The 25,741-nt window shown below is 37.2% G+C and overlaps 1 protein-coding gene across 7 annotated transcripts in view; it reads left to right on the top strand.

Moving 5' to 3' along the window:
- Positions 1–7,853: 7,853 nt before the first annotated feature.
- The window catches only part of UBR3 (ubiquitin protein ligase E3 component n-recognin 3), a 105,689-nt gene continuing 87,801 nt past the window's right edge, over positions 7,854–25,741 (top strand). For 4 of the 7 annotated variants that reach the window (XM_085323212.1, XM_085323204.1, XM_085323198.1 and 1 more), the window contains exons 1-7: positions 7,854–7,988; positions 8,369–8,527; positions 10,228–10,371; positions 10,976–11,025; positions 15,785–15,851; positions 19,845–19,975; positions 25,283–25,511. In XM_085323212.1, coding sequence (XP_085179338.1) covers positions 7,913–7,988; positions 8,369–8,527; positions 10,228–10,371; positions 10,976–11,025; positions 15,785–15,851; positions 19,845–19,975; positions 25,283–25,511 — 856 coding nt within the window. In that variant the 5' untranslated portion in view covers positions 7,854–7,912. Of the gene's footprint in view, positions 7,989–8,368; positions 8,528–10,227; positions 10,372–10,975; positions 11,026–15,784; positions 15,852–17,266; positions 17,353–19,844; positions 19,976–25,282; positions 25,512–25,741 lie in introns of those variants that run through there. The other 3 variants (XM_085323220.1, XM_085323222.1, XM_085323227.1) reach the window with 3 other exon arrangements.

Here is a 25,741-nt window from a genome sequence, read left to right as displayed (position 1 = left end):
AGAGTTACTTGACTTTTTTCAAAATGCTCAAATTCAGCTACTTTTATGGGGTCTGTGACTTGAATGTTAGATGATAAAGGAGGGATTCAGACATAGACTTAGTGACAACTTTACGCGAATTTCTCTCCTGCTCATGCACTGAGTATCTCTAAGGTCTTACCCTTTCTTCTCAGCCCAGCAACGCAGATTTGTTACGTTGACCAGCTCCAGTTTCTTTTGACTGATAGTCCAGTCTCTTCTGCTTTCCTCCTGCCCTGAGATAGTGACTGACCTCCCCAATGTCTCATATGTGTTCAATGTTTAATTAAAAATTGTGAATTTTTATTCAACTAGGGTTCAACCTCTGAGGTTGGCTTATCCAGTAAGAATGAAGTTGTACGTTGCATTTTGCTCAGAGTTTGCAAAAGATAAATGTGAAGTTTCAAATGATAATTAATTGCACATATGACATTACTCTAAGATATCCATAAAATAATTGGAGAATTCTTCCAAGCATTTTCTCAGTGGTAGGTTTTTTACCGCATGAAAGCATGAGGGTGTATGTATCTCTGTTTCTAGCTGTTGTTGCTGTAGCACCATCCAGCCGCATTGCACTACTACCCTTGTTGAAGAGGAACTGAAGAATTCTTCACTTACTCTTGAACTGTTCCATATAGAAGTGTTCTTAGTGTATGTGCTTTATGGAAAAACAAAGGCTGTATTCTGTATGGCTGCATTAACAGACTTCGTAGGTGATGGAAGCTATGCTGGCTGGCCGTTTCAAGCTGAATAACTTGTAGAGAAATTTCATGCATTTTGGAAGCAGTTTGTCTTTAATCGTGTTTCTACATGTTTTAAACAACATCTTCATAAAAAAAAAGGTTCTTCAGTTTGCTAGCTTTTATGGGCCTTGTAGTTGTTGAAACAGTGATTAAAAGGAGATGGGCAAGATGTTTTGTAATGATATATGCTGTGTACGTGTACTATTACGCAGTTTATAGTGGTATCAAATGAAACCTCTGACAAATGTGTACTAGTATTTTCACTTCAAAAAAATTGGATCATGTTAATCATACTTACTTTTTGAAAGCTTTGTTTTTTGTTTTTTTTTTTGTCCCATCTCTCTCTTCCCCTTCTTCTCCCTCTGCTGTACCCCTGCCCCCCAAGTGTTATGATTCCATTTTTCAGTAACAAGGGATTTATTTCAGGTTATCACAAAAACTGAATTCTTCATTCTTTTAGCAGAAGTTTTAGACATACTACCCTTTGTGGCTTTAAATTAGCCAGTATAAAACACGGTTTATTTGAGCTATTTCTGTGTGTGTTCTTTTGGGGGGGGGATTAAACTTTCTGAGCCATTAATGGAAAACTAGCTGCTATCCCTTTCCTTTATTAGAAATCTGACTTTCTGAATCCTTGTTTTCCTTTGTTCTTTTTGGATATGCGCAATCTAGTTGTGTAATGCTGGGCAGCACTTTGGTATCTTAACATTAAAACTGCTAAATTTCTTGTTTCTGACTGATTGCACCTACTTATACACTAATGAAACTTATTGTGAGTTTATCTGCATTACCAGCTGTTTCCATTTGAGAACTAATAGGAGTAATAGAAACACTCTTCTGCAGTTACCTTGCTTTTTGTCTTGCTGTTTTGCACTGTTAGGAAGATTTCTGGTGACTTAACATGCCTCTCCTTCTTTTCTGTGAGGATTAGAATAACTTCAAGGAATCTAATCTGTGATTTCTGGCCTTCTAACCTGGCTTTGTCACGAAGGCTTAATGTGTGGAGAGATGTCCTTTAAAGGTGTGCTCAAGTTTTCTTTTCTGGGAAGCTGTCAACTCTTCTCCCACATTTCCTTGTCCTTTTCTGCTGGGTCTCTACTTTGGAGCTTTCCTGATTAGGAGACCAAGACTGACATCTCTCCAGTCAGTTCTGTTTCTTGTCGGTGCCCATAATAGCAGAAAGGCAAATACTTGGGTTTTGTCACTGATCTCCTCCATTACTCACAGCTTTCTTAAAGAGCAGTGTCAGAAGAGCAGTCATTCCGCAGACCTTAAGTCAGTAACGTATTGATTCATTGTTGGAAGTCTGTTTTGCAGGCAAAGTGAAGAAATGTAACTATTGAAATTTAATTATGGAGGGGGGGGCACCCAAAACCATAATTCTCAGATAAATAGTTGGTTTATTTCTCTGCATTTTTTCAGAGTTAATATTATGCTTGTTGTTGGCTACTGAAAGTGGATTTACAAGATAACAATGTATCAAAGTTCTTTTGCTTCAAAATAAGCTTCTAATCCTGATATGAGAGGTATATTTTACTCTGAATTCAGCCTGCAAAAATAAGTGACCTGCAAAAGCAGGAAAAGCCCTTTAAACTCTACTACAATATAAAGAATAAAAGATGAGTTCACAAGAACTCTGAGAGGCAATTGTGAAATGCAAAATATTTTTGAGTGCTACAGTCTACTTTGTAGAAATAGTGTGTATGACCATTTTACTTGCTATTTAGTTTTGTGGTGGGGATAAAATGCATAGTACATGTGGAATTCTTATTTACAAATTTTATTCGTTTTGACTACTTTATGAAACGTTACATGATTTTTACAGCCATGCAATAAATTTTATGAAATTTAAATGCATGCAACATCCTAAATTAAAAGAAGTCAGTTTAAGTATGACTTACTATGAATTGAAAAATCTGTTAAGTGTTTACTTCCCACAGGGTTTGAGTTTCAGTAGCTTCCATTTGGATCCTTTCTCTTTAGAAGAGTAATTGTTACCTACGTTCTTGTCCCCCAAAGTTTATATCAGTCAGGTGCTTGTTGTGCTAAGTACTGTACAACATGGGTAAAACCAGGATGACTTCTTCTGACAGCTTGGTAATGTAATTTAAAACAAAGCACTCTTTAGACATGGGAAGGAGGGGGAGAAACAGTGAGAGAAAAGTGTAGGTAAAAATAGCCTCTGTGTGTATATGTATGAACTTATGTCAAGTTAGTGGAATGCGACTGAAACTTGAGACGTTGTGGGACGCAGTGCAAGGAGGCCTGCGCGACTGTTCAGAAGCTGCAAAGGTGTGGCCTGGCTGCTGAAGTGCTGAAGGCCCTCATCAGCTGCTCTCATAACCGGGGAAGTTTGGAAGTCCGTCTTCTGAAGTGGAGAAGGTGGCTTCTTAGTGAGCTCTGCATCTACCTGATCTGCTGGATGTGGGAAAATAGACAGTGTGTTCCTCCATCGTTGGGTCTTTGTTCTGCATGTTTTGCTCCCCGTCAGATGAACAGGGGAAGGGATGATGATGAGGTGATTCAGGGATTCCAGTGCAATTTCCAAGGAAGCAGGTCAGCCACAGTAGATTTAAGTTGACTGTGTGAAATCGCACTTTTTTTTTTAAGAGTAAATAGGTTTTTGCTAGCTTAGCTTCCTGAGCTGGTTTAACGCAGGATGAGTTGAGTGCCAGTGCTGGAACACAGAAGAAAGCAGAAGACTGGACTGTGGCAGGACTGGCCTAGATCACCTTCAGCATTTGTGGAACTGTTTTCTAAAACCACAATAATTAACAGGACAAGTCAGAGGGATATTTTACCTGGAGCCAATTTTTAAATGCACTTTGGAAATTCACAGTGGAACTATTAAAGCCTGAAACAAGGCAATACGGAATGAATCTGCAAAGTCTACAGTGAAGGTTTCTCGTAAAATGATAATACTGATCATGCACAATATTCCTTACTCTTATGTAACTGTCAGTTTTCATAGACGTCTTACATTTGAGATATCAACGTAACATAAGAAATTTCAGGAATTGTATTAGAAATCATGTGGATAGGATTGCTTGTGAAGCTCTTATTTAATTGCAAGTTCCTGTTGTTATCTTCTTCTGCTGAAATTAGCTGCATCTTTTTTTGTGGAAAAAACAATTTCCAAAGTAGGAAACTGCATAGAAAACATAAACCTCAATGTATGTTTGAGTTGGAGATAGACATAAGGAAAAAGGATGCTGAATTTGTTGACCTGTATTTCAGAACTCCCAGGTTAGTCCTTCAGTAAGATAGGGCTTGCATATCTCTGGTTAATGGATTGACATCTTCTCTGACATACTCCTATTCTTAAATGTTTTGTTGTGTATCTATTATACTTACTGAAGTATAATAGTAAAAATATTTATAATAGTAGAAATAAAATACAGCACAAGAGGTATGAAACAATAAATGTTATATGTAAACAATAGGCTTGTCGGAAAAACTTTTTTTGCAATATTGAAAAGGTATGTAATAGAACTAGAGGTGGGGGTGACCTGTTAGTTATCCAGTCAGTTGTCTTCTCCATAGTTTAAATTCTGTAAATATTTTTTCTTTTCAGTTTTTTTTAGATGTAGATTATAAAGGTGGAATATATTTCATCGTATCTGATTTATATCAGCCTTTCTTAAATCCCTGTTTTAAGTGAAGTTCTTACTTTTGCCTGTTCTAAGTGCTGGAGTTTCCAGACTAAATGTTATCAGGATAGATCTGGAAAATTCCCTCTTTTTTTTTTCTTTTAGTCTATTAAAACTCTATTTTGATCATCTTTGGAGCATTTTGAAATGTATATTTATTTGAGTGGACACTTGTGTAACTAAGGTAAGGAGGCTCTTTTAGAAATAAGAACTGATTATGGAATAGCCTTGTCTGCTCTTTGTCCACTGGCTGTGTAAGACATGGGTGAAATTTATTAAAGGTGTCTCTTTCTACCAGAATAAAGTAGTTTCATCTCTTTTCTGCCTTGTCACAGCTTAGGATTCTGGCTCTTCTTTAGTTAAAATAGCTGTTGTTTTTGGTTCTGAGAGTCTTTCAATTCATTGTCTAGTAGTTTGATCAATATTTGTAGAAGAATTTGGTAGCACTGTGGACAGTGAGGTGGATGGAGAGCTGGCTGAATGGCAGAGCTCAGAGGGTTGTGATAAGTGGTGCAAAGCCTAGTTGGAGGCCTGCGGTTAGTGGTGTCTGCCAGGGGTCGGTCAGTGCCTTGGATGAAGGGACAGGGTGCCTTTTCAGCAGGTTTGCTGATGATACCAAGCTGGGAGGAGTGGCTGATACACCTGAGGGCTGTGCTGCCATGCAGAGAGACCTGGACAGGCTGGAGAGCTGGGCTGAGAGGAGCCTCACGAGGCTCAACAAAAGCAAGTGCAGGCTCCTGCACCTAGGGAAGAATAACCCCGTGCACCAGGACAGGCTGGGGGCTGACCTGCTGGAAAGCAGTCCTGCAGAGAAGGACCTGGGAGTGTTGGTGGACAAAAAGTTGACCGTGAGCCAGCAATGTGCCCTTGTGGCCAAGAAAGCCAATGGTATCCTGGGGGCATTAGGCAGAGCACTGCCAGCAGGTTGTGGGAGGTGATTCCCCCTCCTCTACTCAGCCGTGTTGAGGCTAGATCTGAGGTGCCATGTCCAGTTCTGGGCTCCCCTGTACAAGAGATGTGGAGCTACTGGAGCAAGTCCAGCAAAGAGCTACTAAGCTGATGAAGGGACTGGAGCATCTCTGCTCTGAGGGAAGGCTGCGAGAGCTGGGACAGTTCAGCCTGGAGAGGAGAAGAGTGAGGGGGGATCTCACCAACGTGTGCAGGTATCTGAAGGGAGGGCGTCGAGAGGATGGGGCCAGGCTCTTTTCAGTGGTGCCCAGTGACAGGAGGAGAGGCAACGGGCACGAACTGAAGCACAGGACGCTCCGTCTGAACGTGAGGAAAAGCCTTTTTACTGTGAGGATGACTGAGCACTGGAACAGGTTGCCCCGAKGGGTTGTGGAGTCTCCCTGCTTGGAGATGCTCAGAAGCCGTCTGGACGCAGTCCTGGGCAACGTGCTCTAGGTGACCCTGTTTGAGTGGGGGAGTTGGACCAGGCGATCTCCAGAGGTCCCTTCCAACTGCAACCATTCTGTGGTTCTCTGATAACATCACGTTTTGTAAGTCAGTAGTGCTTTCTTGGGAATCTTGTGAGAAGACCTGAGTCACGTCCTTCAGCTACAGCATGTAACAGATTTGAGGAAGTTATCCATAGACTGATCTACATGTGGAACCCTGGAACAGGCTTCTCAGGGAACAGAATTTTGTATTTTCTGTGGAAGCCTTGTACTTGGAAAAAGCTGGGATTCAGAACTGCTTTCCAAATCAATTAATAGATTTTCTTTTGTTATAGGGATCCCTTAGCTTGAGATAATAACCAGTGAAAATGAGCCTTTTGGCCAAATGCAAAATATTCAGAGGGGACCTGTAAAATACTTTAAAACTGACTGTATAGTAATTCATTCTTAGTGTATCTTTAAGTCTTGTTACTTTTGATTTCACCCTGAAAAGGCAGTGGTGAAAGGGAAACCAAATACCTTAGGTTAATGAAAGAGGTACTATAGTGCGGCACAGAAAAGCCAGATTTGTGATTTATGGCAGTTTGGATTTCTGTATGCTGATGAGCTGAAACAAAAGTCGTCTGCTCACCCCCCCCCTCCTTTTGTGCATTAAGTAACAGAAAGTTGACAGACTGAATTCAGTTCACTGAATTTTGTGAAATTGTTTTCTCTCAGGCACTTTTTCCCCCAGAGCTGGATAGGCTGTATAGACAAACTGCAAATCATCCAACTAGTACCAGCCTTGTTTACCTTTTCTTAATAAAAAGTGTCATCTGTGCGTATTAAGAGAAGCTCTTAGTCTTTAGCCCTGCGAAGCTGCTAACGGTGTTTTGAAAACAATGGCCTCGTCGAGGTGCTGTCTTAGTCACTGGACTTGCATATTCTTAGAGTTTGTTTGGTTCTAAATTCTTGCTTTCTGAGCTGGGTTTTTGTTTTATTTCCTCCTTCTGTTGAAGGTGATACTTTAATGATCCTCAAGGAAGAAAGGCTTACAGTATAGAAAATTACAGGTTTCTTCTGGAAGATGTGATATAACAAATACAGGGATGGCATGAATAAATTTAGCAAATAACTTTCATATTCAGAGAAAGCCATCTGTCGGAGATACTGCATCCACTTCTGAATTTTTATGTTGAAAAATTAATAGCTAATGGTAAAATATAGTGACTCTTTCCAGTAAAATATGACTGACTATTCTTTGGTAGCTTCTTTTCTGACATGGGTAAATAAGTCTTTGATGTTAATAGTTGGCCCTTCTAAAAATAGATTTGGAGCAGGAAAAAAGTCAGTGGCTCTTGAATCAGACTCATGTTAAGTCAGTGGGAAATCATTCTGTCTGCTCTGGTGGGGTTTGGCTCAAGCTCATGTCATTGGATATTAGCCAAGCCTTAACTACTGTCATACATGAATTCTCCAGAGAATAAATACTTTATTTTTAAGTAAAGTGCTTCACACTGCTTTTATAGGGTGTTTCTATTATCGTTTTGTAAGTAAATCTTGTTGTTATATGTTTGAAACAGATACTACTCCTGCAAASTCTTATGCTTTTGGAAGTAGTTTTTACTGGTGTCAGAAGACTTCATTCTGTGAATAAGGACTTGAAGAATCAGGGCTGTCTCTGACGATTCCACAGAAGGAAAGAAAGCATTTTAGCTGGATGTTTCCAGTTGGGTTGTTTAGAAATCAGGAGGTACATCTTCTGAAGAGAAATAGTGTGTTCTTCTAATTGTTCTACGGAAGATGCTTTTAACATGTATGGAAAGAAATTGTAATGTTAGATAGCTCTAATGTTGGGAGGGACTAAATTGTCAACCTTAATTGGACTCGGAAGCAAGATGGATTTGAACATAGTAATAGAAATTTCAGAATACTGTCACCATACCACCTTTAACATAAAAGTATATATTCTCTGAAAAATGAAAAAGATAATGTTTTTCTTAGTTTATGTTAACTGTGCTGAACTGTGCTTGGCTAATGTTGTCCTTACCTGTTTTTCAGGTTTTGTAAAAGACACAGGATTAAGTCAAATTCAAATGTTCCATGTGTCCCGAAAGACTTGTTGATGATGTCAGAATTAGTTCTTCCGCAGTTCATCTTTAGTCTTATTCAGCACTTGAGAGAGGGATATAATGAGCCTGGTATGTTTGAAATTTGCATGCCTCAAATGTTTCTTGCTGTGCTTATCATTTGCTTTGCAATCTGTGAAGTCACTGTATGTGAATATAGGCATGCCATCTGTAGTTTGAATGTATATAGCATGAATCTCATGCGTCTTTTCCTAACCAAGTTTCTGTCTGGCTAGAATATTTGATTATGCTCTCTGCTGAAGAGTTTTTTTAACATGAAATATGTTTTAAAATTACCTAATACTGAATTGAGCTATTCCAGAAAAATGAAATGAGGGTTAATTTAAAACTTGTGTGTGTAAATTTTAGAGCATTTGTAAAGCTCTTGAACAAACTATATTACATTTACACCAGAACTTCTTGTTATGTGATTTTTTTTTTTTTTTTCCCAGCTCTTGATCTGCCATCAGAGAAGGACTTTCAAAAAATCCTTCAGGTTTTAGAGCCTCATGTTTCCTTTCTAGAAGACTTGACCAAAATGGGAGGAGCAATGCGATCAGTTCTTACCCAGGTTTTGACTAGTCAACAGTTCTACAAAGATCTTAGCTCTGGTATGTTTGTGTTATTTTTAATAATTAAATGTTGAAATTATGAAGATTTATGAAAAAGCAAAAGTTATGTTTATCAGTTTAGTATTGCATGTTTTTATATAACTTCTCAAAACCCAAAAGAATATATGTTTTTAAGGATTTTGTTGTTGACTGGGGGAGGGAAGTGGGCTACAAGAGCTGCTAGAAAAATTCCTTAAGACATATGGAACAGAGCTCTTAAGTTGTGTGTCCCAAATAACTTTATAAAAATACATTGTTTCAGTAAGAATTTTTATAGTAGATCCATTCTCTTTAAAATTAAGTGAACATGGCAACCTAGTGCTGAAATAAGATGTATTGGGCTTATTCGAAGTGGAACTTGTCTAATTTATTTTAGGATCTGATCTTAAACAAGTTGCTGGAGGAGACCTTCTGAATGACAAAACGCTAGTCCGTTCTGCACTTCTGTTCAAATCTTTTTCTTTTTTCTTAAAATAAAAGCCCCTCTGAAACAATTATTTGTTCCATTCTCCACCCAGTTGCAATGAATCCAAAAATATTGGGCAGTCACACTTAAAAACTGGTATAAATTAACTCTATCTTGTTTTTATGTGATTAGAAGCCCTCATTGTTGAGTCTTGCGCATACTTCCTATGCATAGATGTGGAACAAATAGGAGTTAAGATGATTATGAGTTCTGCCTTGGCACCAGTTAGTTGAAGAAGCAATTTTCAAGACAGTCATCTTTATTTGAAAGGAGAAATGCTACTGCAGGGACAGTCATCTCTGCTATGTTTCCTTTTTGTTTCCTCTTGAAAGCTTTCAGATCCATGATTAGTAACATTTGAAAGGGAAAAGTTTGATGGCTTCTCTTTCCCTATGTGTGATGGATTTCCTGAGATAGAAAAGTGGGACAGGATGGAAAATAAGACATTCTTACTTGGATTTTTGGAATGGGAAGTATACTTTTCTGAGTAGGTACAAGCAAAAAGGTCATTCTAGAGCAAAACATGTCTAACTTAGTGAAAGGTGCACAGCTGAAACACCTGCAATTATTTACTCTTCTAGAGTGTATTTTATCCTTATAAGAGATTTTTTTTTCCAATCCATTTCTTTGTGAAAATTTTATTTTCAAAGTATGCAGTGTGACTTTCAGTCAACAGACAGTTGAAGTGATGAAATCTTTAGAGGTAGTCGTGGCTAATTGCAGCAACCAGAGCTTGATCTTTAAAAGGAAAAATAGCAAACAAATCGTTATTGGATTTCCTCTCCCCCGCCTTGGAAATTTAGGTTTCTGTTCCTTAAAATAATTTGTAATTAAATTGATCAATAAGGAGGTTAAACTCAGAAAGTCTAGATCTTATTTTCATTGTTTTGAAGTTTAAAAACAACTCCCATTTTGCTGTAGCATTATAATGGTGGTACTGGTAAAATAGAAATGAAGTGCATCACACAGAAATGAAGAAAAACACATGCTGATCTGGAGGGGAAAATGAAAACATTTCTAGGCTTCTGGATTTCAGTTTTTCAGTTGAAAGCTTCTTAGTTTGTACTTTTACTTGTGTAGCTTATTAAAACATTTTGGACCATTTTTAGATTACTTAATGCTATAAAATAAATTTTGAGAGAGTCTTACTACATAGTCTTTTGTATAGAATGTTAAGTACACAAGCCAGTTAGCTGTTGTTATACTTTAATGATGTTTTAAATATATATTCAAGGTGTTGGAGAAAGTGCATGTGCAAAGACAAGTCACGAAAAGTACCTCATAGCTTTGAAAGGCTCCGGACTGTCATTTCCTGAGGATAAACTTGCATGTGGTATGCAGGAACAAGGAGCTGGAACTAGTACATTAGCAGTTCAAGGTTTGTGTAGAAAAATATTTTAAGTAAAGACTTGATTATTTCTATTTTCTAGATAAACTGTTATTTATTTATTTTTTTAAATCCACCCTCAATGAAATGTACGGAATTACTTCTTATTTAGCCTAACACCAAATTCCAGGACTCATTTTAATTCTATCAGCAGAGCTAAACATACTTGCTTTCGGTTGCTGAAATGCTATGTATCATTATCCAGTCATAGGGTTAGTGGAATTTGAGTAGGCAACATGTAATTGCTCCTAGTGGAATTTTGTCACTGCAACTAAGTTAAGCCACCTGTTACTACAATAGTGCTGTGGATTTTTTGATCTCTGAAGGCTGTCAAATATTTTTGCTATTTCTGAAAGACTGTCTCCATTAACTCAGTGCATTAAAGTTCTGCAATGGAACATATTTCTAAATCTCAAATTTTGTATTCTTAATAGTGCCTGGAAATCTTGCTCCAACTTCTCAGTCCAATGCTGTGTATCTTTTAAGAAAGTTAATGCAGTATTTCATTTCATACTGGTTCATTAAATCTCATAAAATATTCTCTTTTCAGTATAAGACTTATGAAAGGAATCTCTGAATTTTTTTATTTCAAAAGGTTTAGCAGGTGCTACAGCAACATCAGGACAAGGGAATTCTTCAGATGAGGTGAGACTGTTTTTAAAGAATATGATGAACTGCAGCAGAATATTAAATGGAGAGAATGCTTGCAGCCAAATACTGCAGACCTTTGCTCTTTTATTTACTAAGTATTCTCTTCATTTTTGACACTTAGAAATAATAGAGGTTTAAAGGAACAGATCCCATGCCTTTGATTGACAAAAGACCTCTTGAAAAATCCTTAATTTTGCTAACATTGTTTCAGTTCAGCTTATGTAACCAATACAGAAGAAACTTATTTAGGTAGTTCAAAAGTTGCTATCGAGTAAACTGGTCTTGATTAAAGCAAGCTTAAAGCATGTGGTGCCCGAGAACGGTGCTGGCAGTTTTTGGCACTTGAGAATCCAACTGAGCTGGTGATAGCAGCAGTGAGAATTTCTCTGTAGATAAATTCCCATGTGCGGACTCTATCTTATTTACCAAACATACTGAGTGGGAGTAAAAAGGAGAAAATCTACTTCTAGCATTAGCTATAAAAAAAAACAAAGGAATAAGGAAAGTTAAAGGCTGGTAGAGTTACCTTATCAGTTTATTCTCATTTTATTGCAGTATTATTTAACAACCTAGCTAGTAGCCTTAGCAGCCATTCAGCTTGACCCTTAGGATATGATAGTATGATAGGGTAGTATAACAAACTTTAAATAATGTAAAATATAATCTTGCATAGGATGTTTGTTTATATTGAATGTTATGTGAACAAGTACTGGAGTAAAAACAATTATTGTTTGTGTATGTCCAGAACAAGTTGTATCACATGTTTGCTTCTGTCACCAGCACAACAGCATCTGTTATGCTCTCAGCAGTGCTATTTATAATTTGGCATTTTTCAAAGTATTGCTTGTTGTTTTTTTCACCATCACTTGACAACCCCCCCCCCCAAACATTAATAATAAACTGCTAGCAGTGTCGCTGTTAATGCCCATGAATTAAGAAAGTAATTCAAGTTCATCGTAATAATCATAAGTATTATTTTAATTAAAGTTAAAATCACTCAGAGAGCTTGTTTATAATTTGCCACTAGACAAGGCAGAGGGAGGGGAGTAAACTGAAGCTGTTCAGAGTTTGAAGAGAGATTAGGTGGGGGTGACATTTCCTTTGGCAAAGATGTCTAAGGTGGAGGTAGGAGCAGAGATGTACTTCAGGGAGATGGCTATTTTTTTTTTAACCAGGATAAGTTTCAAGGAAAAGGTATTTTATGAATAAATTAGGAGGCAGCAATTGCACTCTAGCTTGTCAGTTAGGGATGTCTGTTTTCTAGAGAGATTTTTCTTTCTAATCCCCGGGATATAAATATAAATAGCTATATTTAACATGTAGGTTTTTTATTATGTTACCACAGATGTGATTTTTCTAAACTGAGATTCTGCATATACTCATATACTTGGGATCAATTTTCAAATGTTAATTCATTATTTGGATACAGTGTAACAAAAAAAGGAGAGAGACCTTGTTTTGAGATCCTTTTTTAGAAAACTAGAATAAAACAAGAATAAGGAGGTAACATAGCAGCTAAAGCAATAAGTACTTAGAATGTAGATGCTCTTTATATTTGCATGCCTAAATTTTCCCTTTGATCAAATCAGATTGATACAATATGGGATGCAATTTAAAAATAATGTCAAGAGCTGCTTAATATTCTTTGGGAAATCAAAAAACAAAGAATGAGAGGGTCTTGTGTGTGTGTGGCAGATGAATTCTGCATTGGTAAATCGCAGTTATGAGTGTCTCCAAAAGAATTTTTTTGTTATTACTGTTTTCTAATCTTGGTCTGCTTGGCCAATATGGGTTGCTGAAAAGAAAGTGTAATCTTTTCATATAAAAGCCAAAAAACACCCTGATCTAGTGGAAGCCTGAAATGCTATTACAGAAATGAGGAAGAAGTTTCATTGTTTTATGACTTCTCCTCTCCCCACTCCCATTACCCAGTAAGCAGCGGAGGGCATTTACAGCCTTTCTTAATGTCCTATTATACTCTTATAGGAGTGTAAAACTTGGGAGTAATGTGACAAGGGTATACTCTTAACAGGGTTTTCTTCCTCTGGTATTTAGGATGAATCTGGAAAGACTAATATTCGTGTTTTTAACAGATGAGTCTTAAAGGTTGCATTGTTTCACACATGAAAGCGCTTTACCTAGGCTAGAAATTAAATGTTACTTCTGGAGGAAACTGAATAGCTTGACTAGCATAGTTCAGCATTTAGCTTCATTTTTACAGTAGTAGATGGTTCTAACCAAAAAAGCCCCCAAAACTGAGAGATGAATATAGCCTGGGGTGCATAAGAATGCACCCCAGAATGCACCCCCACACCTGAAGCAGTATGAACTCCTTCCTGCTTTTCTCAAAAGTTTTGTCTTCCATTTTATGAATAAATTAGGAGGCAGCAATTGCACTCTAGCTTGTCAGTTAGGGATGTCTGTTTTCTAGAGAGATTTTTCTTTCTAATCTCCAGGATATAAATATAAATAGCTGTATTTAACATGTAGGTTTTTTATTATGTTACCACAGATGTGATTTTTCTAAACTGAGATTCTGCATATACTCATATAGTTGGAGAGAACTGACCATTGCTTTCCTTTATGAATTCTTTTCCCTCATGTCTGTCTGAGCAAGAGCCAAGAAAGGACAGCTCTAAGTCTGTCCTATTTAAGAAATTACTGTTACAGGGAATCAGTCAGTCCATGAGTATTTTGACCATATTGAAAGATAAGCTTTTTGTATTGTATGTCTCAGTTTGGCTGTTCTTGTAGTTTAGTGAGCACTCAAATTCCTTATTACTTAGTTGTATAAAGTTACTGACTCCAGTTGCTTTTTAATGTATTCGTAGTGTAAAAATCAGACCACTCTAGCTATAAAATGGTATATAATTTTTAAATAAAATTTAATATCTGAATTTAGGATGGAAGTAGCTCACTTTAGTCATATTATTAAATAATCTGTTCTGTAAAGTAAATCCAGATGGCTTTCAGCTGTTATTTAGATGCATTTACAGAGCATTATCAAATGGGTAAAAATAAGATGTTCCATGTTTGCTTACACATAACCCCTTATTCTTAATCCCTTGGCTTGAGGGATGCAGTGTGACCTATCACTTGCTATCTCATGGCTGTTAAAACTTCTGCACTTGACACTAAATTTTAATCCAAACTTACTGCAGCACTAGAAACTCAACACAATTGAGAATATACTTATCTTTTCTCAAGTCACTCATAGCTTTCCTTTCTTTTGGTGAAATCTCTTCAAAAGTTGCAAGGAAGACCTGCTATATGTTTAAAATTTTCCCCTGCTACAGAAGGGGCTGTGTAGTGTTTTTCAGAGCAAACGCATTACTCAGTTTGTACCTTTCTTGTTAAGTGCCCTTCTGACAACTGTGGCTTTACTGAAGTCACTGAATTGGTCTAAAGACCTCTAGCTGGCACCTCTCTAGCAATAGGAGTTTAGATTCAGGAGTTCAGATTTGTTTTTCTTCAGGAGACTTTAGGTTGCAGACTCCTGCAGTTCATCCTGCTGTATCAGTAAGTCTGTGTTTTTTTTTTTTTTTTTTTGTCTGGCGCATTCTGTCCCCCAGAGAGGGAGGGAATAGTGACAGCATCCTGAGACCTACCTGGCTGTTGGTTAAAGGACAAGAGTAGCATGTGTTCACAAAGACCACAGGAGAGCAAGCAGTTCATATGCATGTCTGTCTCAAAAGTGAGTCACAAAATTTTCATGTAAAGATACTGAAAAGGTGAAGGAAGTTTTAACCATTAACATGATACTTTTGGTCAGTCCTTAGATAAAATATGAATAACCTTTCTCTCTAAGAAAGGAGAATCGCTTTTTGAGTTCCAGGCCCTTAATCATCCTCTTGAAGTTTGGGACTAGAGTACAGGAGGAGGATATTGATTACTTTTGTTTTTAACCATAGATACCTACCTTATCTCTCACTTCGTTAGGTCCTGTAGGGATTGTTCTTTATTTCACCCTTTCATTAGGAGTGCCATTGTTAGTAAAGATACATGCAGCACTTAATACAGCCCTCCAACGTCGCATTCTGTTCTAACACCCAGTGTTGGCTTTTGTGAAGTGGTGGTGATGATGTTTTAAACTTGCAATGCATTTTAGAAGCTTTACTTTCTTGTTTGTAGAGTGCTTTGAGAGCTTCAGATGACAATTGCCTATATAAAGTGCTTCCATTATTCTCTAGGGAACTTTTTATTAGAATTGACCTCCTAAAGCTGTCAAAAACTGACTTAATTCTTTGATTCAAACTATGTTGATTAGAAATTGTGGAGCTAATTTTCTGCGTTGCTGTCTTGATTATTAGCCAATGAGTTGGCAGACTTAAAATACTTTTTTTTTTTTTTTTTTTTTTTTTTAAAGAAACAAAATCCTACAGATGAATAAAGTGAAACTTTGGATTTGCAACCTTTAGGAATGTTATAGTGATAAACATTTTTCTAGCAATCAGTTTCCAAAATCAGAACAGTTAACTGACAAAATTAATTAAATAGATGAAGATGTCTGAACTTGCAGATGATACTGATGCTGTAGGGGTAAGACAGCAATTTAGAAAACTGTTTTTCTAGTGAGTTGCACTGAGTCCATGGTTCCTGTAAACAGCTAAATTATTTTCTGGTAAGAGAACCTATTCAGGGACTTTTTGTTTTAGCTTGATAGTTGAACCAGACTTTTGAGAGCATTAGTCTCTTAGCAATAAAATTCTAAATATACAGTTATCAATTTTTTTAAACTCTTCCCCTACCCCAGGAGGACCAGGATGGTAGCCAAGGTGTGGGCAAGCGCAAGAGGGTGAAACTAAGCAGCACCACCAAAGGTATTTATAAAGCACTGATCTCAGTTTATCATATTTGCTTTATGTCTATCTTAAGAAGTATCTAGGAGTATTCCTTCATTTCCTAAGCACTGTGGTGCTGCATGCGACACAGGTATTAAACATAGCAAAGTCTGTGAAAAACAGGAAGTGAAATTGCTCTAGCTGGCAACTTTCATTTCACTTGGGAGTTAGTACAGTGGTACTGGGTCTTTCTTTGACCAGTAATTTGTCACCTTTATGTTGCAAGTCAGCCTCTAACAAATGATTCCATTTTCACTGTGGCAAGCAAGATTACAATAAAGCTTGGCAACCAAGTTTTTGACATGTTTATTCCTGAGAATTTTTTTTTGATTATGCCATTGTACAATGTAATTGTATTCTTAGCCAGGCAAGAATGCTTCTCTCTGGTTCTGGTTGGTCTTTTCCACTCTGTTCTTCTCGTGACCGTTTATGAAAAAGATACTCGGATGAATTTTCCTTTGAAACCATTCTATTATTTTCCTAGATTAAAATTAGTCCTCCCTGTAATTTCTAGCCCAGCACAATTGGCTCTCACATTGAGGTTAGTGCAAGTTTTAATTGAAGAATGACCATAAGTTAGCAATATGGTAGCCTGATCCTGTGTTTCTTCATAGTATGTTTTTGTGCTAGAAAGGCATTTAATAACATTTAAATTTCTGATATTAAATTTAAAATACCATATTTAAAAAGAGTATGAGGAGACTGACTTAGGTAGCCCAAAGAAATTGGAAACTTTGAGAAAGGAATATTTGTGTGTAAAACAGTGATGAAAGCTGGAATAACTTTTTTGGAAAGGCTTTGAAGTAAGAAGATGTTGTGAGGAGTATGGGAAAGGAGGATTGATTATTTCTAATGTTTTAAGATTGAAGAAAAGAGACTGGGAAGCTAGAGAAGTAGAGAACTAATATTTTGGCAAGCCTGTTGTTAGGAGGTGATCTTACAAATGGTGTGCAAAAGTTTGTGAAGGGTCTGAAGATAGCGGTGCTTGTGCTTCTATATAGCACAGTCATAAATGTGTGTATGTGTAGGCATAAGAAAGAATGAGAGACACTTAGAATGAACCAGAGCTGTGACAGAGAATAGGAATGCTGTGGAAGAGGTGATAGTTTTGCAGAAATGCAGAAGATTTATCTGCATGCAAAGAAAGTGCTCTCACTTCAATTTTAGAAAGTGTCAACATGCCCAAAATAAGTTAGAGGCAGCGATGCAAGAAAAAAACACAGTTTTTCTGATGCATAGTAACAGATTGTGGGAAGTGGGAGGGAGGAAGCACAGGATTAGAAGCTACCAGGTCTGAAAACCCTTACCAGCAGTGGCATTTCAGGAAAAGTGATTCTTGAATTCAACCTTTCATTTCCCCCCAGGGTTGTAGTCTTCCCCCTCTGAGGCATCCCAACATGGACTGTGCTCATGATGTTGATAGCTCCCAATAGCTCCTGATTTTCAGCCCCAGAGGAGGGAGTCTGCCAATGGGGGAAGGGTAAGTATCTGTTTTTATTAAATATTGGATAGTTTTCTGAAGTTTTCAGTATTCATATTTTATGTCCAATAGGGTATAAAATAAGAGTATGAAAAGAAAATTTTAGAAAACTGAGTATTGAATAAAAACAGATTTACCCTTTCTGTATAAGCAGACTCCCTATTCTAGATGTTAAGTGTTACTGTGTTCACGGGGCTACTTACACACTGGGGACATCTTGGAATGCTAGGACCAGTATTCCAGAAAGACTTTTAAAACAGACTATTGAATCTTTTGTAGCAATGGGAAAGAATAAAAGGTTTCTTTAAAGAACTGACAGTTTTTGTATTGAGGTGTTGCTCATACGGGTATGGGACTGAGTATTGAGAGACTCTGTTGCTACTCTGGTTTAAAACCTTCATCCATCTAAAATACCCAATGTCTATAAAACCTTCATCCATCTAAAATACCCGATGTCTAAGACAATTTCAAACCACAGGCACTATTTTCTTATTTGTTAACAGAAATTTAAAATCCCATGATGCTTTTCACAAGAGTGGGAGCAATTAGCCCCAGTGTTTTTGACAAATTTTCCAAGTTGGGTAAGAGCATTCTGCCTACTTAAATTCTCTAGCAGGTGTAACTGGATCTGTATTCTGCCCCTACCTGAAACTGCTATATAAAGAAGTTATTGCACGCTATTTAACTGTGATAGTATGTGTCAGAGGAAGCTGCGGTTCGGTGATGGATAAAGTGTACATCGCTCGTCTTCATGCCTGGTGCTTACGCTCAGTGGCCTTTGGAACGTACCTAAACCTGCGCTGTCTGCTCTGAGGACAGAAGACTTGAGTCATCTCACTAATCTTTCATGGGCAGTATATTCACAAACATAATTTCTTATTAAGGGTCAAGGAAGAGAATATGAAAGATCCTCACATCTGCTGTAGTAGATGATGTGTAACTTTTTACAAAATGTTTTAAAATTAGGACATCTTTCATGATTTGGTGATAGCAATCTATTTTTATTTCAACAGTTACAGAATATATTGAATAAAATACATTCTTTGTGTGGGTTATTAGAGTTTATTCTTGAGGAGATTTTTAAATTTTAAATTATTCTCTATTTCTTATGGTATTTAGCAATTCCTGAGATATTTTGGAGTAATTGGTCATTTGACAGTGGAACTCTGGCCCTTGGTAATGGTGGAAAATGAAGGTGATTCCTGCTTTGCCAGCAGGCCCAAAGCCGTCCAGTGCGGTCCCTAAAGCTGTCATACCTTGGCAGAGAAGAGTCTTCAAGGCCAGATGTCCAGATTCAGCATTCTCGAATCTGTGGCAGTTCGGGAGCACTTCATACCTTAGCCCTGTGCCTTCCCTTCACCTTACCTTAATATGAGGTTTTGTTTGCTGAGTGTATCCTCAGGTCTATTTGATTCCTACAGGTAGAGGAGCATTACTATTTTCCATAGTCCTTATACACTGTAGGAGTGAACGAGGCCTGTTGTAGCTTTAAATCAAAAGTCACAAACCTTTTGAAGGATGATGGTGAAGAGGTTATGTATTTTAATAGCTTTTAAGTGGAATTAGCTTAATTTATGTCCTAGCAAGTGATAAATTCATGAATCTAGCAGAGGTCAGTGTGTGTGCAGCTGTGCAGTGAAGCGGGTCAGGACACTGATCCAGTTGAAAATTCAGGTGACAAAAAAGAAAGGAGTTTCCGTTCTTGACTAGGTTCCCCACGTGGATGGACAAGCAATACTGCCAGCGTGAACAAAGGGGCAGCGTGAGTGACCAGGGCTGCATGGGGAAGGATGGGAGCGTCTCTTCCGATACTAGCTATACCTAGGCTGATACCTGACCATAAGATTATGGTGACTTTTACATTAAAAAAAAAAAAAAAAAAAAAAAGGGAGGAGATACTTTTATCAGTCATTGAATTGAGAGCTGTATATAACTTGAAAAATTAGTGCATACGTTGCTTTAAAAATACAAGTAGCTCACACATTATTTATTCTATTTAGCTTGCTTAGGGTTTTGCGAACAGAACGTAAATGCTGTTAAATGGTAAAACTCATCACTTACCATAAATTGTATTTTGCTATTTTGCAGTTTTCTTTATTAAATAATGGTGTACGTTATTAATAGTTTTTCTCAGTTGGGTGACTGTGTATATATTTTGTAGATTGTTTCATTAAAATCAGGGGGGATACTACAGTAAGGTGATAAGGTTCAATGCAATTGATGAAGATGGGTTCTGTGTGGTAGAATTGTACTGAAAACTCACGTTGGCTTCTCTGGTGCATCCTTTTTTTTATTATCAACTCTGACACTGCTCAGTGTTGGCCATGCTTAGTTTCCCAGTGTTTTTGAAAAAATACTATTATTTGTAGAATGCACTGAGGTGTTCCTAAATTTTTGTTATTGAGTCTTATATAAGATAATACACTGCACTATAATTTGTTATTTAAAAGAATTATGACATTACACATCCCTTCCTCCAACTTTTTATACAGATCAATCTATCATGGATGTTTTGAAGCATAAGTGTTTTCTAGAAGAATTATTATTTTGGACAATAAAATACGAATTCCCACAAAAGATGGTGACTTTCTTACTCAACATGCTGCCAGATCAAGATTATAAGGTACTTGTCTGTCTTCACCGAAATGTTAAAATCTTTCCATATTCACATTTTGAGTTTATATTATGCTTTTCATGAGACCACCTATGTTTATATCTGAATAATAAGCAATAAAATAATACAGATCTCTTACCATGTTTTCAGTGTTTTGTTAGAAAGCCTTAAAGTGTAGAAAGAGTGCAAGAGTATGAAAAGAGATGTGGAGAAAACAAGGTTAATGATTTGCGAGCAGCAGTATTAATTTTGTTCAAATGTTTTATTTTCTTCCTTTTTGGCTGTTAGTGAATATTTGGGTAAGTTGGATTTTTTTTGTTTTACTTTGTAAATTGGATTTTTTCAGTTAAAACATGTGCATCAACACTAAGTAATTCCATGTGATCCATGTGATATGACTGTTAAATTATTGTGGTGACTTCATTCCTGTTGCAGCTGTTCCTAGTAGGCAGTGGTTTCACCAAGTAGGCCATTACGCTATGGATTTTCTGGCTGCAGCTATGGCCTAGATGATTTTGGCAGCCTTCCAGCTGCCTACTTAGAGTTTTGCACTTGTCCATACCAAATGTCTACAGGTCTGGAGTCATGAAGACTGGATGTCATCTTCCTGTTTTAAATCTTGGTGTGCAGCCCGGTTTGGTTGTTTGCTCTGTGTGTTCAGGGACCTAGCACATAGCAGTTAGGCTTAACATTTTGCTGTGATCACGTGTCATAACTTTGAGTTGTGCTGGTGTCTTGGACCTTCTCATTCCCTGCTGAGAGGCAAAAATCAAGAGACCTTGAAGTCCAGACATGGAGATTTCTGCAAAAATTTCAGTTTATAGTGGAGTAGCTATGTATCTGGGCCATCTTAAAACAGTGCGGTATCAAAGCAAAGGATATGAAGAAATCTTGCAAGAAATTGAATGATAAAATATGGTTCTTCAGCAATGCTCGGTCCGTGTCAAGGCAAGATGGACAGCGTTTTGGTTTGGGATACCAGCATATATTCATCTTGGTCTCCAATTCAGCTAATACATGATGAAGCATGAAGACTTCTTGCTTGGTGCTCACTTGCCATGAAGCTAGAATTCTTTTCAATATTTGAGACCCACATGGATGTGCAGTTTTCTGGCTCCGTTGTGAGCTAAACTCCTGCTTCTGAACTACCAGCAGCGCAGCAGAGGAATCTGGTAAGCGTTCCTGTGTTTGCCTTTATACTATATCATTTAATAGCAACCAGTTTTAATGATCTTGGGATCTTTTTTCTTTTAGCTATAAGCCACAGTCTCAGGTGGCTTCCTTCACTGGGTTCACAATCTTCCCATATTGTGTGCTCAGAATGGAGACTATAGTATACTTGATTTCTCTGCTGGCAGCCGCCTTTGCCTGAAAGCAGTCATCTTCTACCTGCTGTACTGTGTGTTCAGATTAAAATGAAGGATTATTTAAACATTCCTTTTGTTTTGTTAGCAAGTTCATATTACATTTGATTAAACAGTCAGTTCAATTCCTACGTATAAACTTGATTAGCACGGATCCTAGGTATCTGCATTTTTTTTGAAAAAAAATGGCTTTGTTTTGATTGCTGTAACCTTTTGAAAGGTGCTTTGCAGCAGAAGGCAATCTTAGAGTAAGAAATGTACCACAAAGCAATACTAGGAAGGCAGCAACACTATTTTGTTTGTACCTATACTTTATTGCAAAGCTGCACGAATGATGCGTTTGAAACACATCCACAAAGGATGTGGCTAATTTACAAGAAGTGGTTCTGCCTTTTGCAGGTGCACAGAGAGGAGGTAGAGTTTGGGATGAATAGGGAGATATTTTATCTTTTAAGCCACCACTGAGCCTTTATGAAGTGTTTATACTGTTTAATCATGTCAAACAGTAGGAATGCCTATAGAGATGTAAATTGTTCCACATGATCTTTCTGCTGCTTTCTCCCCTCCCATCTATACCACACATACTGTCTTTTCACTTTTTACTTCCATTGTTTGTGCCAGGTTGTCTGATTCTTGATGAGCTGATTGGGCTTACTAAACTGGCAGAATCTCTTTCCTAGGTTAGTTTTCTGATGGGATGGGTGAACTAACCAGACATGTAGGCACAGAGCTGGCTATCTGTACGATGCTTGGAGTTTGCTGAAATCTCTGGCATCTAGCATAAACATAGTGCAGCAAACTCTCAGTCCACCATGCCCTGATTGATGCAGTCAGTGAGCCACCAGCAATCTGTTACACAGATTTCTGTTAAAATGGGAAGAAGTAGTTCTCTTTGGGGATTTCTAGTATTGGGAAGAGATGTTAAGAATGATGGGCTAAAACACTGAGCGAGTTCTCATTGCTCCCCTCTACCTCTGCATGTGAAAGAGAAATAACAATAAGCAACATTGTCTTTGTCTTATAGGATCTGTGCCTGAGCCATCCCTTCAAGCACTCCCCCATAACAGAAGTTTGGAAGATATCCAAGAAAAGACAAAGGAAACAGCAGAGAAACTTACTGGAGCCTCCAAAAAATTAGGTGTTTTGATGTGGACAAGTTTTCTACAAGAACAAAGATCAGACAAGTAGGGCCTCTGTGTGACCAAGGAGAAAGCAAAGAAGAGGGGTTGGCTGTAACCAAAAGACTGATGGAGAGATGTAAATCATTCAAGAGCAGAGACTTGCTATGGTCTGGAAAAATGGAAGTTAACAGAAATATGCAAAAGCATCTGATAGAGATAATGAATCAACAAACATAATTATCAGAAATGCCATACATCTTCAGTCATGTCCCATAGTGAAGATTGAGATAAGGATTAGAGCAATAGGAGTTCACTAATTCCTGGATATAATGTTCTACAAATTCTGTAGAACAATTTTTTCTTTTGGAAACTTTATTTTAGTACAACTTTCTCCTGACACAACTATCTTTTTCCTTACAATGAAAACATAAACATAGGAGAGGCAAATTCATCTCTAACTAAAACATAGCGTTGGTGTCAGGTTCCTACAGGATCTGAGATTGTTGTGTGGCCACCAAGAGGAAAGACCAGATGAAAGAGGTGACTTTATTTTGTAGTAGGCTAGAACTTTAGCAACTGCACAACTGCACTTATCTTAGACAGTAAGTTAGTTAAATAAATGGAAAACATCTGCCATATGAAGCTCTTCTTGTAAACGACTGGAGGCTGAGCAAGTATTCAGAAAGACATATCATACCTGTATTCTATATTTTTACCTTTATCTGTCTAGGGACTCATGTACTGGATGCTGGAYGGTATGGACTGATCTGACCTGCCCTGGCTGCAGTTTAGACAGAATTTTAGCAGTTATACTTCTGGGATTGAGTTTCATTTCCTCCTCTCAAAATGGGAGAGGGTTGTATTTGTTTAACTTACAAATTAAGGTTTCTAAATGGGTAAAGCTTATGCCTTGTATTTATTTAATCAAATTAGAGAATCTATGTTGTAGATTCTATGCTGTATGTTGATAGCAAATCTATATTACTTTCAGAAAATCACTGAACTGCATGAGTGAGGCACAAAAACCCCCTGATGTTTGTCGATTTAGGGGAAAAATCAAAAATTGTCTTCGGAGAAAGACCATGTTTTCACGATCAGCTCAAATTYAGAGTGCTTTGTAAAACAAATAAAACACAGTACCTACACTGTAGCACTTAACAGTCCTGTTTAAAGAGGTATGAAGAGGTATTGTGCTGGCAAACGAAAACTGCGAAATTATTTTGTCAAACTACATGTTTTATTTTAATGTTCCTTAAGTCTAGTATTAACATGTTCTAAAATACTACTAGCAAAATTAATGTACTAACTTTTTAAAATATCAAATGTATCGTTTGTTTCTGAAGCTTAACATTAATRGTGTAGATGTTCTGGTGTTTATTATAAATGTCATTGCAGTGACTACAGTTGTATCAAGCTCTGTTTAAGTTAACCAATATATTATGAATACAGTCTTACCAAAGAGGCTGTAGCTGAAAATAATTACCATTATGACAGGTGCTGTACACAGAAGAAATTTTTATCTGTCATACAAATTTCCATCATCTTGGACTAGCCAAAACAGGGCAACTTAAACAATATTATGCTGTTTTCTACAGTGACCCTTCTTCACCGCTTCTCTCCCTTCCCCTGGTATATATTTGCACATCAGCAGCTTGCTTTATATTTTGAGGATGTTGGCTGGAACAAGCCATTTTTACGACCGACCACAACATCATGGCATCATGATATTTTGGGGAATATTTTCTAAATAARAACATGGTAGTGCTGTAATAAAAATATGGGAGTACAGAGTCTGAAGCATTTGGGTAAAACGAGGTAATGATTTGTATACAGTCCACTGAAAACACATATATTTTTAAAGGTGTTTTTAAAATTTCAAATTTTATTTTTAAGAAAGACTTATACTTCCAGAAGGACTARATACAGGATTTTGGACATTGAGCTGAAAATTCTTTTATCGCTGTGACAGCTTGTATTATCTGTTCTTACTGAGCCGAGCAAGCCCAGATGGTGATAATTCAGAACTTAAAGTACTAAATGAGAAACTATTTAGAAGCTGGCATATACACTCACATGTATATGCAGTGCAGAAGATGGGTTTACAGTGCACTTTAAGGCTAAAAATAGTGTGGTCCAAAAAATTGTACTGAGACTGATATGCATTGATGTATTTAATTAAAAACAATACGAAACAAAAACAGTTGTATAATGAATAACATAGTTCAGATTTATTTAGGAGAAAGCACTAAAAGATTCTGAGGATRGCCTCTATTAAAAAGGAATGAGTTGCTATGATAGTAGATGAAATTCAGTGTTGACATGTCATCCTAGCCTGTTGAATGAATGAAAAACTGAGTCAGCGGGTAGGTGATTGCAAGCAATCGAGTTACAACACTCTATCAGCCACCGGCGATCTCATTGTTTGTAATATGTCATYTGGGGGCTTCACATTGTTCTAGGATTCAATAAATTTAGGGGAAAGTAATACTAAACTTTACTCTATTCACAGGTATGCTTTGACCTTATGTTCCTTGTTTCAATGTTTCTGATTGTTTTACTGGAAAATGCGTAGAATGAGAAGACTGGATTTTGAGATCAGGAAATAAAATTTGAGGAATAAGTTACTTCTTTCTATAGAAGGGTCAATGGATATGGACTGCTTCTGAAGCTAGACATGGAGTAGATAGACCACCAATTTTGTTTTGTCGTAGTAACTGATGTTTTAAGGATATGTTGGTTGTACTTTTGTAAAGTAATACTTAATCATGAAAGAAAACTATATATTTTTTGTGGTTTTTGTTTTAACATGAAATTTTTTTTACTGTTTGCAGATCGCTTTTACCAAAACTTTTGTTCARCATTATGCTTTTATTATGAAAACACTGAAGAAAAGCCATGAATCAGACACTATGTCTAATAGAATAGTGCATATCAGTGTTCAGTTGTTCAGCAACGAAGAACTAGCACGCCAAGTAACAGAAGAATGTCAGCTGCTGGATATTATGGTCACTGTTCTATTATATATGATGGAAAGTTGCCTTATTAAAAGCGAATTGCAAGGTAGGTTGATTTTATTTTTTCCCCCTCATAGATAATTAATAAATGGTTAATCTCTTTGTTAAATTTAGTGTCTCGTTCCCCCCCCCCCCCCCCCCCCCCCGAAATGCATAGAGTATAGCGATAGATGGTAGAAACTGAATCTCATGATTTTCTGGAAACATAAAAGATCATTTTCAAGAGTCATACTGATGTTTTCTTGTGTGGTTTGTAGTGTTTTTCCTTTTTTTTTT

Source organism: Rhea americana, unplaced genomic scaffold (assembly GCF_003343005.1).
Source record: "Rhea americana isolate MKP2758 unplaced genomic scaffold, rheAme1 scaffold_12, whole genome shotgun sequence".
Taxonomy (NCBI): Eukaryota; Metazoa; Chordata; class Aves; order Rheiformes; family Rheidae; genus Rhea; species Rhea americana.
Note: the sequence above shows the minus strand (reverse complement) of the source record. Positions and strands in the feature narration are given on the sequence as shown.